The sequence below is a fragment of the Oncorhynchus kisutch genome, linkage group LG10 (assembly GCF_002021735.2).
Source record: "Oncorhynchus kisutch isolate 150728-3 linkage group LG10, Okis_V2, whole genome shotgun sequence".
Lineage (NCBI taxonomy): Eukaryota > Metazoa > Chordata > Actinopteri > Salmoniformes > Salmonidae > Oncorhynchus > Oncorhynchus kisutch.
This window is the reverse complement of record NC_034183.2, coordinates 14,563,835-14,577,130: the sequence shown is the minus strand read 5'-3', so window position 1 is coordinate 14,577,130 and position 13,296 is coordinate 14,563,835. Positions and strand designations below refer to the sequence as shown.

Here is a 13,296-nt window from a genome sequence, read left to right as displayed (position 1 = left end):
AGGATCCCTTATGTTACTGTTCACTGTTCAGCCCCGAACCTGAATCAAATTGCACAACATGTCGACCCCAACTCACAGAGCATGCATTTTCTCCTGTCAAACTCTATTCATTCTCTCTCTAAAATTACACACACAATCAGAGGGAATCTCATGACAGCACTAAGGACCAAGGCCCAAGGACACCACCACAGCAACCCCGTCACCACATATCCCTGTACAGTCGGGTTAGAAAGTGAAAATAAGAGATAGTGGATGGAAACGTAATATAAAAGAGATAGTGGGTGGAAACATAATATTAAAGAGATAGTGGATGGAAATGTAATATTAAAGAGATAGTGGATGGAAACATAATATTATCAGTAGCTGAACTTGCTGCCTGTCAAGGAGACAATAAGGAGACTGAATGCTACATGCAGCGAGTGCATTTACGACAGATGAGAGCTACATGATATATGCATCTGGTTGTAAAAATGTAATTAGCTATCTCAATGATCTGACTGATACATTAAAGTCAGAGTTGAGCCAGGCTCATAAAGCAAGCTCATAGGGTTGGGGTGTTAGAAATGACATCCAGCTCTAAAAGGTTATCTAGGGTCCTTACTGGAATCTCCTGGCAGAACACAAAGCCAGTAACTGTGATTAGGCTACATATCCTAATGGGATCAGAGTGGATTGTAAATCCTGTGGAATGTATCTGACAGGCAACAAGTCTAATGAAATGATACAAGAAGCAGGAGTACAGTACTATACTCAACCCTTCACAACATGCCATGCAGTGTAAATGCTAAAATCCAAACAAATGAACCCATGGAAACACATTTTGAATTATTATTAGTTTTAAAATTAATTTAGCCTTTATTTAACTAGGCAAGTCAGTTAAAGAACAAATTCTTATTTACAATGACAGCCTACCAGGGAACACTGGGTTAACTGCCTTGCTCAGGGGCAGAAGGACAGATTTTTACCTTGTCGGCTCGGGGATTCAATCTAACCACTAGGCTCCCTGCCGCCAGTCTATCTGTATCTGTATTAGAGGATGACCGATTATTGGAGGACCAGAAAAGCCGATACTGATTAATCGGCCGATTTAAAAAATTTAACATGTATTTGTAATAATGACAATTACAACAATACTGAATGAACACTTATTTTAACTTAATATAATACATCAATAAAAATCCATTTAGCCTCAAATAATGAAACATGTTCAATTTGGTTTAAATAATGCAAAAACAAAGTGTTGGAGAAGTAGAAGTGCAATATGTGCCATGTAAAAAAGCTAACGTTTGAGTTCCTTGCTCAGAACATGAGAACATATGAAAGCTGGTGGTTCCTTTTAACATGAGACTTCAATATTCCCAGGTAAGAGGTTTTAGGTTGTAGTTAATATAGTATTTATTGTACTATTTCTCTCTATACCAAACGCACGAAAGTGCTGTTTGAATGAATGCTTGCGAGCCTGCTGCTGCCTACCATCGCTCAGTCAAACTGCTCTATCAAATATCAAATCATAGACTGAATTACAAACATAATAATAATTAATGAGCCAAGCGGCCCAAACTGTTGCATATACCCTGACTCTGCGTGCAATGAACGCAAGAGAAGTGACACAATTTAACCTGGTTAATATTGCCTGCTAACCTGGATTTATTTTAGCTAAATATGCAGGTTTAACAATATATACAATATATACAGTCGTGCAACGATTGTGCTTTTTTCGCAAATGCACTTTTGTTAAATCATCCCCCAGCGTTGCATCGATTATATGCAACGCAGGACACGCTAGATAAACTAGTAATATCAACCATGTGTAGTTATAACTAGTGATTATGATTGATTAATTGTTTTTTATAAGATACGTTTAATGCTAGCTAGCAACTTACCTTGGCTTCAACTGCATTCGCGTAACAGGCAGGCTCCTCGTAGAGTGCAATGAGAGGCAGGTGGTTAGAGCATTGGACTAGTTAACCGTAAGGTTGCAAGATTGAATCGTTGACAAGGTAAAAATCTGTTGTTCTGCCCCTGAACAAGGCAGTTAACCCACCGTTCCTAGGCCGTCATTGAAAATAAGAATGTGTTCTTAAATAAAGGTGTAAAAAAAATATATTTTTTAATTTGGCAAAATCGGCGTCCAAAAATACCGATTTCCGATTGTTATGAAAACTTGAAATCGGCCCTAATTAATCGGCCATTCCGATTAATCGGTCGACCTCTAATCTGTATACAGAATATCTGTATATTAACTAAGTGAATGACTTACTACCCTACTTTTTACAGAGCGAGGTGGAAGGAGTTAAGGACATTAACACAGAACAGTGTAAACACAGGCTGTCACAGTGACCGTTTGGCCTTGGGCTGAAAAACTGTGACATAGTATGTAGAGACATGCTGTCAGAGCAAATTAACATCACACAGACAGGGACCTGGTGGTATTGACACAAAACAGTGAATACTGATCGACTTCAAAGCTGCACATGTCTCACACACACACACAAACACACCCAGTGATCGCAAACCCATATGTAAATGTGTGTGACCTGATCACACTACAAGCATTGTGGTGGAGACTGTGGCAAATTCTGACATTTAAAACACACACATGCAACTTACAGGCTTAAACTGAACACAATGGCTGTAAAGATGGTATAAAGTCACATTTTAGTATTTTTGAGCAATTTATTTTTGGGGAAAAATGCTGAAAACAAAGGTATCATTATCATATCATTAGAACCGTACTTGGCATATATGACCATGGGCAATGACGACAAACCGTGGCTACATAGACAGAGGAGACAGACAAGTTAGCTACCTTGTAGATGGAGCCTTTGGGACTGAGCGAGCTAAACATCTCATCTCCGTCTACGCTGGAGGTACTGAGGCTCTTCATCCGCTCTGCTGCCTCCATCCTCCTCCTCTCTATGTCCTCCTTCATCCTCCTCTTCTCCTCCTGTACAAGACACAATGGTCCGGTATTGCCCAAGAAGAGAAGACAATTGTCTACACTTAGTTAAAAGGGTTCCAAAAGGGATTCTTCGGCTGTCCACATAGGAGAAAATTGTTTGGTTCCAGGTAGAACCCTTTATCGTTTCAGGTACCCCTTTTGTGTTCAGTGTAGAACCTTCTGTGGAAAGGTTTCCCAATATAACCTGAAAGGGTTTTACCTGGAACTAAAAGGGTTCTACAAGGAACCAATCAGGGTTATTCAAAAGGTTGTCCTACAGGGACAGCCTGAAAACCCTTTTAGGTTCTAGATAGCACTTTTTTTCTAAGAGTGTACCACATGTGAAAATAGCTACATTATAATGTATAATAGACTCCTGTTGGAGAGCTTATAAGGCAACGGCGTGGCTCATTTAGTGAGTGCTACATTCAGCTGCTGTATATCTTATGGCCGTAGGCTTTACAATTTATTTGTATTTTTAATCCCAGCCCCCATCCCTGCAGGAGGCCTTTTGCCTTTGGTAGGCCATTGCAAATAAGAATTTGTTCTTAACCTACTTGCCTAGTTTAAATAAAGGTTCAATAAAAAATAACACATCAAATAATAATAGCTGCTTAGCTGATTTAAAGCTCCTTTTGCATGTGCGATGTATGTGTTTAACATAGTGATGGGTCATTTGTGAATGAACAACTCTTTTTAAACAGATCTTTTGGTGGACTTCAGAAATTAAATCAGTGAAAGAGCCAGACAATGATTAACTGTAGATAACTTGTAAAACATATTCCCTGAAGGACATTCTCACTACAGGAACAATAGATAGTGGGAGAGCACCTCATTCAGGTCCATGCACATTTTTGCAGTGCTTTAAAAAATGATTGTCATTTTATTGGCAGGCGATCTAATAACTCACATTTCACGATCGGACATAATGATAGGCAGATTTTACGGTTTACATTCACAATTTCCTACTTTTTCATGCTTCTAAGTACATTTTTAGGCACTACTGAACAAAGAGCCATTTGGAAGCTAAATGAAGGGCTCTTTTAGGTGAACTGAGCCAAATGATCCGGCTCAATGAAAAGACTCGGAATTCCCATCACAATTTAATCTATTTCTGTGTGTGTATCTTAAGGCCGTGGGCATCATAATATGTCTACAAAGTATTTGACCATCACCTCCTCCTTGGCTAGACGCTGTTGCTCCTCCTCTCTGCTCCTGCGCTCCTCCTCCTTCCTGACCTGGCGTCTCTCCTCCCTCCTCCTCTTCAGCTCCTCTAGCTCCTGCTCGGCTTCAGCCTGCTTGTGTTTGAGCTGCTCAAGCTCCTGGTTTTCCTTCTCCGCATGGCTCCGTCGGATCTTCTCCAGCTTGGCCTCTGTCTCCAAGATGGCCTCCTCCTCAGCCTCTGCAGCTGCCATTTGTACCACAGCCCTGGGAGAGATGGAGGGAGATGGAGGGAGATGGAGGATGACTGCATGGAGGAACAAAGGTGGATATACAGTGGGGCAAAAAAGTATTTAGTCAGCCACCAATTGTGCAAGTTCTCCCACTTAAAAAGATGAGAGAGGCCTGTAATTTTCATCATAGGTACACTTCAACTATGACAGACAAAATGAGAATAAAAATCCAGAAAATCACATTGTAGGATTTTTTATTAATTTGCAAATGATGGTGGAAAATAAGTATTTGGTCACCTACAAACAAGCAAGATTTCTGGCTCTCACAGACATGTAACTTCTTCTTTTTAAGAGGCTCCTCTGTCCTCCACTCGTTACCTGTATTAATGGCACCTGTTTGAACTTGTTATCAGTATAAAAGACACCTGTCCACAACCTCAAACAGTCACACTGCAAACTCCACTATGGCCAAGACCAAATAGCTGTCAAAAGACACCAGAAACAAAATTGTAGACCTGCACCAGGCTGGGAAGACTGAATCTGCAATAGGTAAGCAGCTTGGTTTGAAGAAATCAACTGTGGGAGCAATTATTAGGAAATGGAAGACATACAAGACCACTGATAATCTCCCTCGATCTGGGGCTCCACGCAAGATCTCACACCGTGGGGACAAAATGATCACAAGAACGGCGAGCAAAAATCCCAGAACCACACGAGGGGACCTAGTGAATGACCTGCAGAGAGCTGGGACAAAAGTAACAAAGCCTACCATCAGCAAGGGTATTAAAGATGAAATGTGGCTGGGTCTTTCAGCATGACAATGATCACAAACACACCGCCCGGGCAATGAAGGAGTGGCTTCGTAAGAAGCATTTCAAGGTCCTGGAGTGGCCTAGGCAGTCTCCAGATCTCGACCCCATAGAAAATCTTTGGAGGGAGTTGAAAGTCCATGTTGCCCAGCAACAGCCCCAAAACATCACTGCTCTAGAGGAGATCTGCATGGAGGAATGGGCCAAAATACCAGCAACAGTGTGTGAAAACCTTGTGAAGACTTACAGAAAACATTTGACCTCTGTCATTGCCAACAAAGGGTATATAACAAAGTATTGAGGTAAACTTTTGTTATTGACCAAATACTTATTTTCCACCATAATTTGCAAATAAATAAATTAAAAATCCTACAATGTGATTTTCTGGATTTTTCCCGCTCATTTTGTCTGTCATAGTTGAAGTGTACCTATGATGAAAATTACAGGCCTCTCTTATCTTTTTAAGTGGGAAAACTTGCACAATTGGTGGCTGACGAAATACTTTTTTGTCCCACTGTATAGAGGAGGAGTATTTGAAGAGATGTCTCCGTCTCCTAATAGTTTTCACCATCCTGATGGTTTAGAATGTGAAACATCTAGGAGTTACAATGTGAATTGCGATGTGATTTGCTTGCCATGTAACCGAATTTGGAAGCAGGTCTGGTGAGACATATCCATATACCATAATACGTCATTATTTACCTGGGAGCCCTTAATTTGGTTTTGACCATGTATGATGTCACTTTCTCCCCAGCTGTGTCTCCGTTGACGTTGCCATGCTTTGCCTCTGTATGGAGGACGACTTTGGATGTGTACGAGACCTTCACCTCTTTGCGCTTCTCTTTCACCTGGAGTTGCAAAGAACATTTAACATCTCCAGTTGACTACTTCAACGACATACATTTTTTAATAATCATATTCATAATTGAAACTTTCTTAATATTTGCCTATAATATAAATATATTTTTTAAATCAGTAAAGCTAAAGAGTACCTTCTCCCCAGCATCAGATCTTTGGTCCTCCTCTCTCTTCTTCAGCACTCTCATCTGCTCCTGCCTCTGTTTCTCTGCCTCCTCTTCTCTTTCCCTCTCTTCTCTAACCACCTCCTCCTCTCGCTCCCTCCCTTTCCTCTCACTTTCCTTTCTTCCCCACTTCTTCTCCTCTTCATCCTCCACTTCTGCCCTGTGTCTCTGCTGGCGAGAGGTGGATGTGGTGGGGGTGGCTGAGCCAGAGAGGGTATGTGGTGTGGGGGGCTTTGCGGCACCATTCAGGGGCCTCTGGTCCTGCTCCTCTGTGGCCTGACTGAGCTCCTCCATGCGCTGGGCCTGCTGCCTGCGTCTCTCCAGCCGCTGGGTCCAGTCACTGAAGCCCTCGTCCTCCTCCATAGAGGGAGAGCTGCTGCTGGGCTTCAGATCCCTCTCATACCTGGGACACAAAGAGGAGCATGGAGAGATAGAACATGTTAGGTCACCATTCAGATGAGCATCATCATGAGCTAATCTTGGTTGAGTTTCCAAAACCTTTGTAGCACTAAGGTTGTCTTAAGTCCTTTGTTAGGCAATGGACGAAATGGGATCTTAGTACTACCAATGTCTTGGAAACTCACCGCTAGTCTGAGAGGGAAGGAGACTTTGCTAGCTTCAGTTTATAACATGAAAGAACTATAGGGGTATGTGAATGCAAGGATTGCTTAACCAAGGTGTTCCCAAAGTTTTTCACTCGGGGACCACCTTCCAGCATTGGGAAACATCCCGCGCCACCCCTCTGCGCATGCGCACACACCACATCTATGTCTATGGGCACAGGCACTGTTCATGACACAAACTGTTCACACCCCTCTTGTTGGTGGAGAGAATATGTTGCAGGTTTAAAGTGTATTTCCTGCAATTCTACACATTCTGTCATGGTTAGCAAAGAACATTTAGCAATTTTAAGCACATTTTCTTGCAATTCTATACATTTTGCCATTTCTAATGTGTATTCATGTGATATTTGAGTGAGAAAAAAATTACAACAATATGGGCTAAAAACCTTAATTAAAAAAAAGTTAGCTGACATAGGCTAGTAGATCTGGACATTTCTGACAGGTTATAAATAGCTCTCTACGGTACTGTTGAAGTCAACCGTTTATTAAACTCAGTTTTTCACAATTCTTGACATTTAATCCTAGTAAAAATGCCCTGTCTTAGCTCAGTTAGGATCACCACTTGATTTTAAGAATATGAAATATCAGAATAATAGTAGAGAGAATGATTTATTTCAGCTTTTATTTCTTTCATCACATTCCCAGTGGGTCAGAAGTTTACATACACTCAATTAGTATTTGGTAGAATTGTCTTGAAATTGTTTAACTTGGGTCAAACGTTTCGGGTAGCCTTCCACAAGCTTCCCACAATAAGTTGGGTGAATTTTGGCCCATTCCTCCTGACAGAGCTGGTGTTACTGAGTCAGGTTTGTAGCCCTCCTTGCTCGCACATGCTTTTTCAGTTCTGCCCACAAATGTTCTATGGGATTGAGGTCAGGGCTTTGTGATGGCCTCTCCAATACTTTGACTGTTCCTGCCTCATGATGCCATCTATTTTGTGAAGTGCACCAGTCCCTCCTGCAGCAAAGCAAATCACGGTTGGGATGGTGTTCTTCAGCTTGCAAGCCTCCCCATTTTTCCTCAAAACATAACGATGGTCATTATGGCCAAACAGTTATATTTTTGTTTCATCAGACCAGAGGACATTTCTCCAAAAAGTACAATATTTGTTTATGGCGTTTTTGGAGCAGTGGCTTCTTCCTTGCTGAGCGTCCTTTCAGGTTATGTCAATATAGGACTTGTTTAACTGTGGTTATACAGTGCCTTGCGAAAGTATTCGGCCCCCTTGAACTTTGCGACCTTTTGCCACATTTCAGGCTTCAAACATAAAGATATAAAACTGTATTTTTTTGTGAAGAATCAACAACAAGTGGGACACAATCATGAAGTGGAACGACATTTATTGGATATTTCAAACTGATAGAGACATACGCCAAGCGACTTACAGCTGTAATCGCAGCAAAAGGTGGCGCTACAAAGTATTAACTTAAGGGGGCTGAATAATTTTGCACGCGCAATTTTTCAGTTTTTGATTTGTTAAAAAAGTTTGAAATATCCAATAAATGTATATATATATATATATATATATATTATATCTTTATGTTTGAAGCCTGAAATGTGGCAAAAGTTCGAAAAGTTCAAGGGGGCCAAATACTTTCGCAAGGCACTGTAGATACTTTTCTACCTGTTTCCTCCAGCATCTTCACAAGGTCCTTTGCTGTTGTTCTGGGATTGATTTGCACTTTTCGCACCAAAGTACATTCATCTCTAGGAGACGGAACGCGTCTTCTTCCTGAGCGGTATGACGGCTGCCTGGTCCCATGGTGTTTATACTTGCGTACTATTGTTTGTACAGATCAACGTTGTACCTTCAGGCATTTGGAAATTGCTCCCCAGGATGAACCAGACTTGTGGAGGTCTACAATCTTTTAAAGCTAAACTGAGTCAGATGGTAGAGAGTAGAGGTCGACCGATTATGATTTTTCAACACCGATACCGATTATTGGAGGACCATAAAAGCCGGATGCCGATTAATCGGCCAATTTTTTTATTTGTAATAATGACAATTACAACAATACTGAATGAACACTTATTTTAACTTGATATAATACATCAATAAAATCAATTTAGCCTCAAGTAAATAATGAAACATGTTCAATTTGGTTTAAATAATGCAAAAAGAAAGTGTTGGAGAAGAAAGTAAAAGTGCAATATGTTCCATGTAAAATATGTGCCATGTAAGAAAGCAAACGTTTCAGTTCCTTGCTCAGAACATGAGAACATATGAAAGCTGGTGGTTCCTTTTAACATGAGTCTTCAATATTCCTAGGTAAGAAGTTTTAGGTTGTAGTTATTGTAGGAATTATAGGACTATTTCCCTCTATACCATTTGTATTTCATTAACCTTTAACTATTGAATGTTCTTATAGGCATTTTAGTATTGCCAGTGTAACAATATAGCTTCCATCCCTCTCCTCACTCCTCCCTGGGCTCGAACCAGCAACACAACGACAATTAGCGCGCGCTAACTACCTAGCCATTTCACTTCGGTTACACAAGCCTCATCTCGGGAGTCATGAACAGCGCAATGCTTGACGCACAACGAAAAGCTTCTGGCAAAACGCACGAATGTGCTGTTTGAATTAATGTTTACGTGCCTGCTTCTGCCTACCACCGCTCATTCAGATACTTGTATGCTCAGTCAGATTATATGCAACGCAGGACACGCTAGATAATATCTAGTAATATCATCAACCATGTGTAATTAATTAGTGATTATGATTGTTTTTTATAAGATACGTTTAATGCTAGCTAGCAACTTACCTTGGCTTACTGCATTCGCATAACAGGCAGCCTCCTTGTGGAGTGCAATGAGAAAGAGGCAGGTCATTATTGCGTTGGACTAGTTAAGGTTGCAAGATTGGATCCCCCGAGGTGACAAAGTGAAAATCTGTCGTTCTGCCCCTGAACAAGGCAGTTAACCCACTGTTCCTAGGCCGTCATTGAAAATAAGAATGTGTTCTTAATTGACTTGCCTAGTTAAATAAAGATTAAATAAATGTGTAAAAAATAAATATATACCGATTTCCGATTGTTATGAAAACTAGAAATCGGCCCTAATTAATCGGTCGACCTCTAGTAGAGAGAGGACTACAGCTTCCTAATATGACCACCAAAGAGGTGTTTTGGTTGGTGTGAAACATCCCAAAGTGCCAAACACCATTCTGTAGTATGGGTTAACATGGGTTCTACAGTATGGGTCATTATGGGTTCTATAGTATGGGTCAACATGGGTTCTATAATATGGTCAACATGGGTTCTATAGTATGGGTCAATGTTGGTTCTATAGTATGGTTCAACATAGGTTCTATAATATGGGTAAACATGGGTTCTATAGTACAGGTCAACATGGGTTCTATAGTATGGGTCAATGTTGGCTCTATAGTATGTGTCAAAAATTAGTTTTATTAGTTGTATTATTATGTACATGGTATACACTGTCCAACTAAATGCTAACATGGGTTTTATTACATGTGTAAAACATGAGTTCTATAGTAAAGTCTACAGTATATGTCAACTACAGTGTCGGTGAGAGCGGACGTGGCTCACACACAGCTAACAAAGCCATCTCCCAGCAGCCCAGCGAGTGGAGCTGCTGCTGAGCCTGTCTATGAACATCATCAGGCACAGATCGAAACACACACAACACAGGGAAACAGCTGGAACAGCTTGTAGACTGGCTCTGGTGTTGTTGTTTCTCCTCTACAGCCACTGTCGCAAGCTAACGTGTGTATGTGTGTGTGCGCGTGTGTGTGGTGAGATGGTAGGCCGTTGACACCTGATTTCACCAAATAAACACTTGGGTTGAGAGAGGAGTGGTGAGGAACTGTGGGCTGAAGTAAGAACAACATTAACTGAGATTAGAGCTGGCAGGAACACTGAATCAGCCCTGGGTTCTTTTAGCATAAAAGATACACAGTGATACCAGGGAAGAGAGAGACAGACAGACAAGGGGCTTACGAGGACAACAGGTCTTATAGAGACCCAGATAACCAGAGACAACACAGCTGGACAAATTAACTGGCACCTGGGAGTCGAGAGTAGCTAGCTTCCGTCAACCGACATTAAGTGATTTCTGTAACGAGTGCTTAAGAGCCGGTGATTAACTGCAGGGAATGAGGTGGAGCCTAATGTGGGGACCATGGTAGACAGTATTGTGAGGAACATGGTAGACAGTAATGTGGGGACCATGGTAAACAGTAATGTGGGGACCATTGTAGACAGTATTGTGAGGACCATGGTAGACAGTAATCTGGGGACCATGCTAGGCAGTAATGTAGGGACCATGATAAACAGTAATCTGGGGACCATAGTAGACAGTATTGCGAGGAATATGGTAGACAGTAATATGGGGACCATGGTAGATAGCATTGTGAGGAATATGGTAGACAGTCATCTGGGGACCATGGTAGACAGTATTGAGGAACATGGTAGACAGTAATCTGGGGACCATGGTAGACAGTAATGTGAGGACCATGGTAGGAATCCTATTTGGTAAAATAGGTGGATAACTGTGAGTTTTACAGTCATCTCCTCTCTCCTATTCTATAACTCAACATCTGAGGCATGTTGAGAAATGCTGTGAGACCAAGGCTGCGCCTGATATTGAACCTTTTCCCTACAATGTGCACTCATAGCACTGTGGTCAAAGTAGTGCACTTTATAGGGGATAGGGTGCCATTTTCGGACAGAGCACCAAACTCAAATCAAATGTTATTGTGAAGGTGAAGACCTTAGTGTGAAAGGTTTACTGACAATCCCTTAAACAACAATGCAGGTTTTTTTGTAAGCAAGATAATATATACAAAACCAATTTAAATAAAACAAATACACTATAATATATCAAATACAAAGTAACACAATAAAATAACAATAACGAGGCAATATACAGGGGGTACCGGTACCGAGTCAACGTGTGGGGGTACATGTGAATCGAGGTAATTGAGGTAATATTTATGTAACCCTCTCACCAGGCTCGAATTTGACTCTTACGATATTAATTTACGTAGAGTATCTCAACAACACGGGATGTTAGGTGAGAAGGACATCTCTAATAAGAACCCTATTGTAAACTCTCAGGTGATGACAAATAGGGTGTTAACTTCGGATGGAATGATTATAGATTGTTGTTATTGTATAAGGATATGCTTTCCCATGCATTAAATTAAATTGAAACAGTAAATGACTCCACCAAGGCAAAATACACAAGGTTCAAGATGTGTATTATTACATTTTCAAAGCACCACATCAAAAGAAATAAAAAATAATAAACCCCAATGAGTCGTGCACAACCCATGTCCAAATTATTTCAAGCTTGCTTAACACGTAACAAAATTATAACAACTCTCCTATAAAATCCCTTCAAAACTCAGTAGGTATGGGTTTGGTTCTATTTTTATCGTATTTTTGTATAATTCTTCTTCACCAACGGTCATAATGTAACGTTCATCCTTTTCTCAACGTCTCTCTCCCCCTCTTTTCCCCCAGGCCTCCCGTTAACCAGGTCAACTCCCCCATTGGCCACAGCTTAACAAGCGACCTTATTGGTCAAAACTTAAACTTAAAAGTAAACCAACCTATTCACTTATACATTAAATAAATATTTCTTCAGAAGAAATGCATTAACAACATTATAGTATGGGAGCAATTCAATCACCTTTTAAATCGAATACCAATGAATTATAACAAATAAACTCAATACTTGTTTCTAACAAGGGTAATACATGTACATGTAGGTAAGGGTAAGGTGACTATGCATAGATAATAAACAGCGAGTAGCAGCAGTGTAAAAAGGAGATCAATGCAAATAGTAGCCATTTGATAAACTGTTCAGCAGTCTTATGGCTTGGAGGTAAAACCTGTTAAGGTGTCACGTTTCTTCAAAATGGAACCCAGAAGCAGACCAGGACAAGGAGAGTAGGAAGAAGGTGAGTATTTATTTACAAGTGAATGTGAATGGGTAGATATATCCAGGTGGCGTAGCGGGCAGCGGTGGTGAGTTGATGGGAGTAAATAGGTGGATCCAATGGGGAAGCGGAATCCTCCGACGACCAGGCGGGAATGGGGTAAATGATCCGGGTGAGTAACTGAAGACAGAACAAACGGAGGTAAGTTTAAGGCAAGCAAGACGTACAAAACAACAAAACAAATCCTATCCAACTTGAGGCTGATACTATGGCACAACATACTGTTCATGGCTAACGATCCGGCAGGGAATGGTTGTCAGGTCCGGGCTTATGAAGAGGAGAGATGATGATCAGGACCAGGTGTGCAGATAGCTGATGGGATACAGGTGCGGGTAATCAGAACTCCCAACTGGCTACATTGCCCGGCAACCAGACAGGGTGCGTTCCAGGTCGCCGGAAAAAACACTCCAGGACAGAACACTGGCAAATATCAGACTCAGGAAACGGGATTCGTGACAGTACCCCCCCTCCGACGAACGCCACCGGGCGGACTACCCGGAGCGCCAGGGTGGAGGCGGTAAAAGTCACGAAGCAGGTCATC

General features: G+C 41.2%; 1 protein-coding gene across 3 annotated transcripts in view; it reads right to left on the bottom strand.

Annotated features, from left to right (window-relative positions):
- LOC109897798 (non-muscle caldesmon-like) overlaps positions 1–13,296 on the bottom strand; it is a 46,753-nt gene that overhangs the window by 13,132 nt on the left and 20,325 nt on the right. Inside the window, exons 3-7 of one of the 3 annotated variants that reach the window (XM_020492372.2) lie at positions 6,137–6,569; positions 5,847–5,992; positions 4,117–4,369; positions 2,810–2,947; positions 1,884–1,919 (exon numbers count right to left, since the gene is read on the bottom strand). In XM_020492372.2, the coding sequence (XP_020347961.1) occupies positions 1,884–1,919; positions 2,810–2,947; positions 4,117–4,369; positions 5,847–5,992; positions 6,137–6,569 (1,006 nt within the window). The remainder of the gene's footprint in view (positions 1–1,883; positions 1,920–2,809; positions 2,948–4,116; positions 4,370–5,846; positions 5,993–6,136; positions 6,570–13,296) is intronic. The other 2 variants (XM_031833174.1, XM_031833175.1) reach the window with 2 other exon arrangements.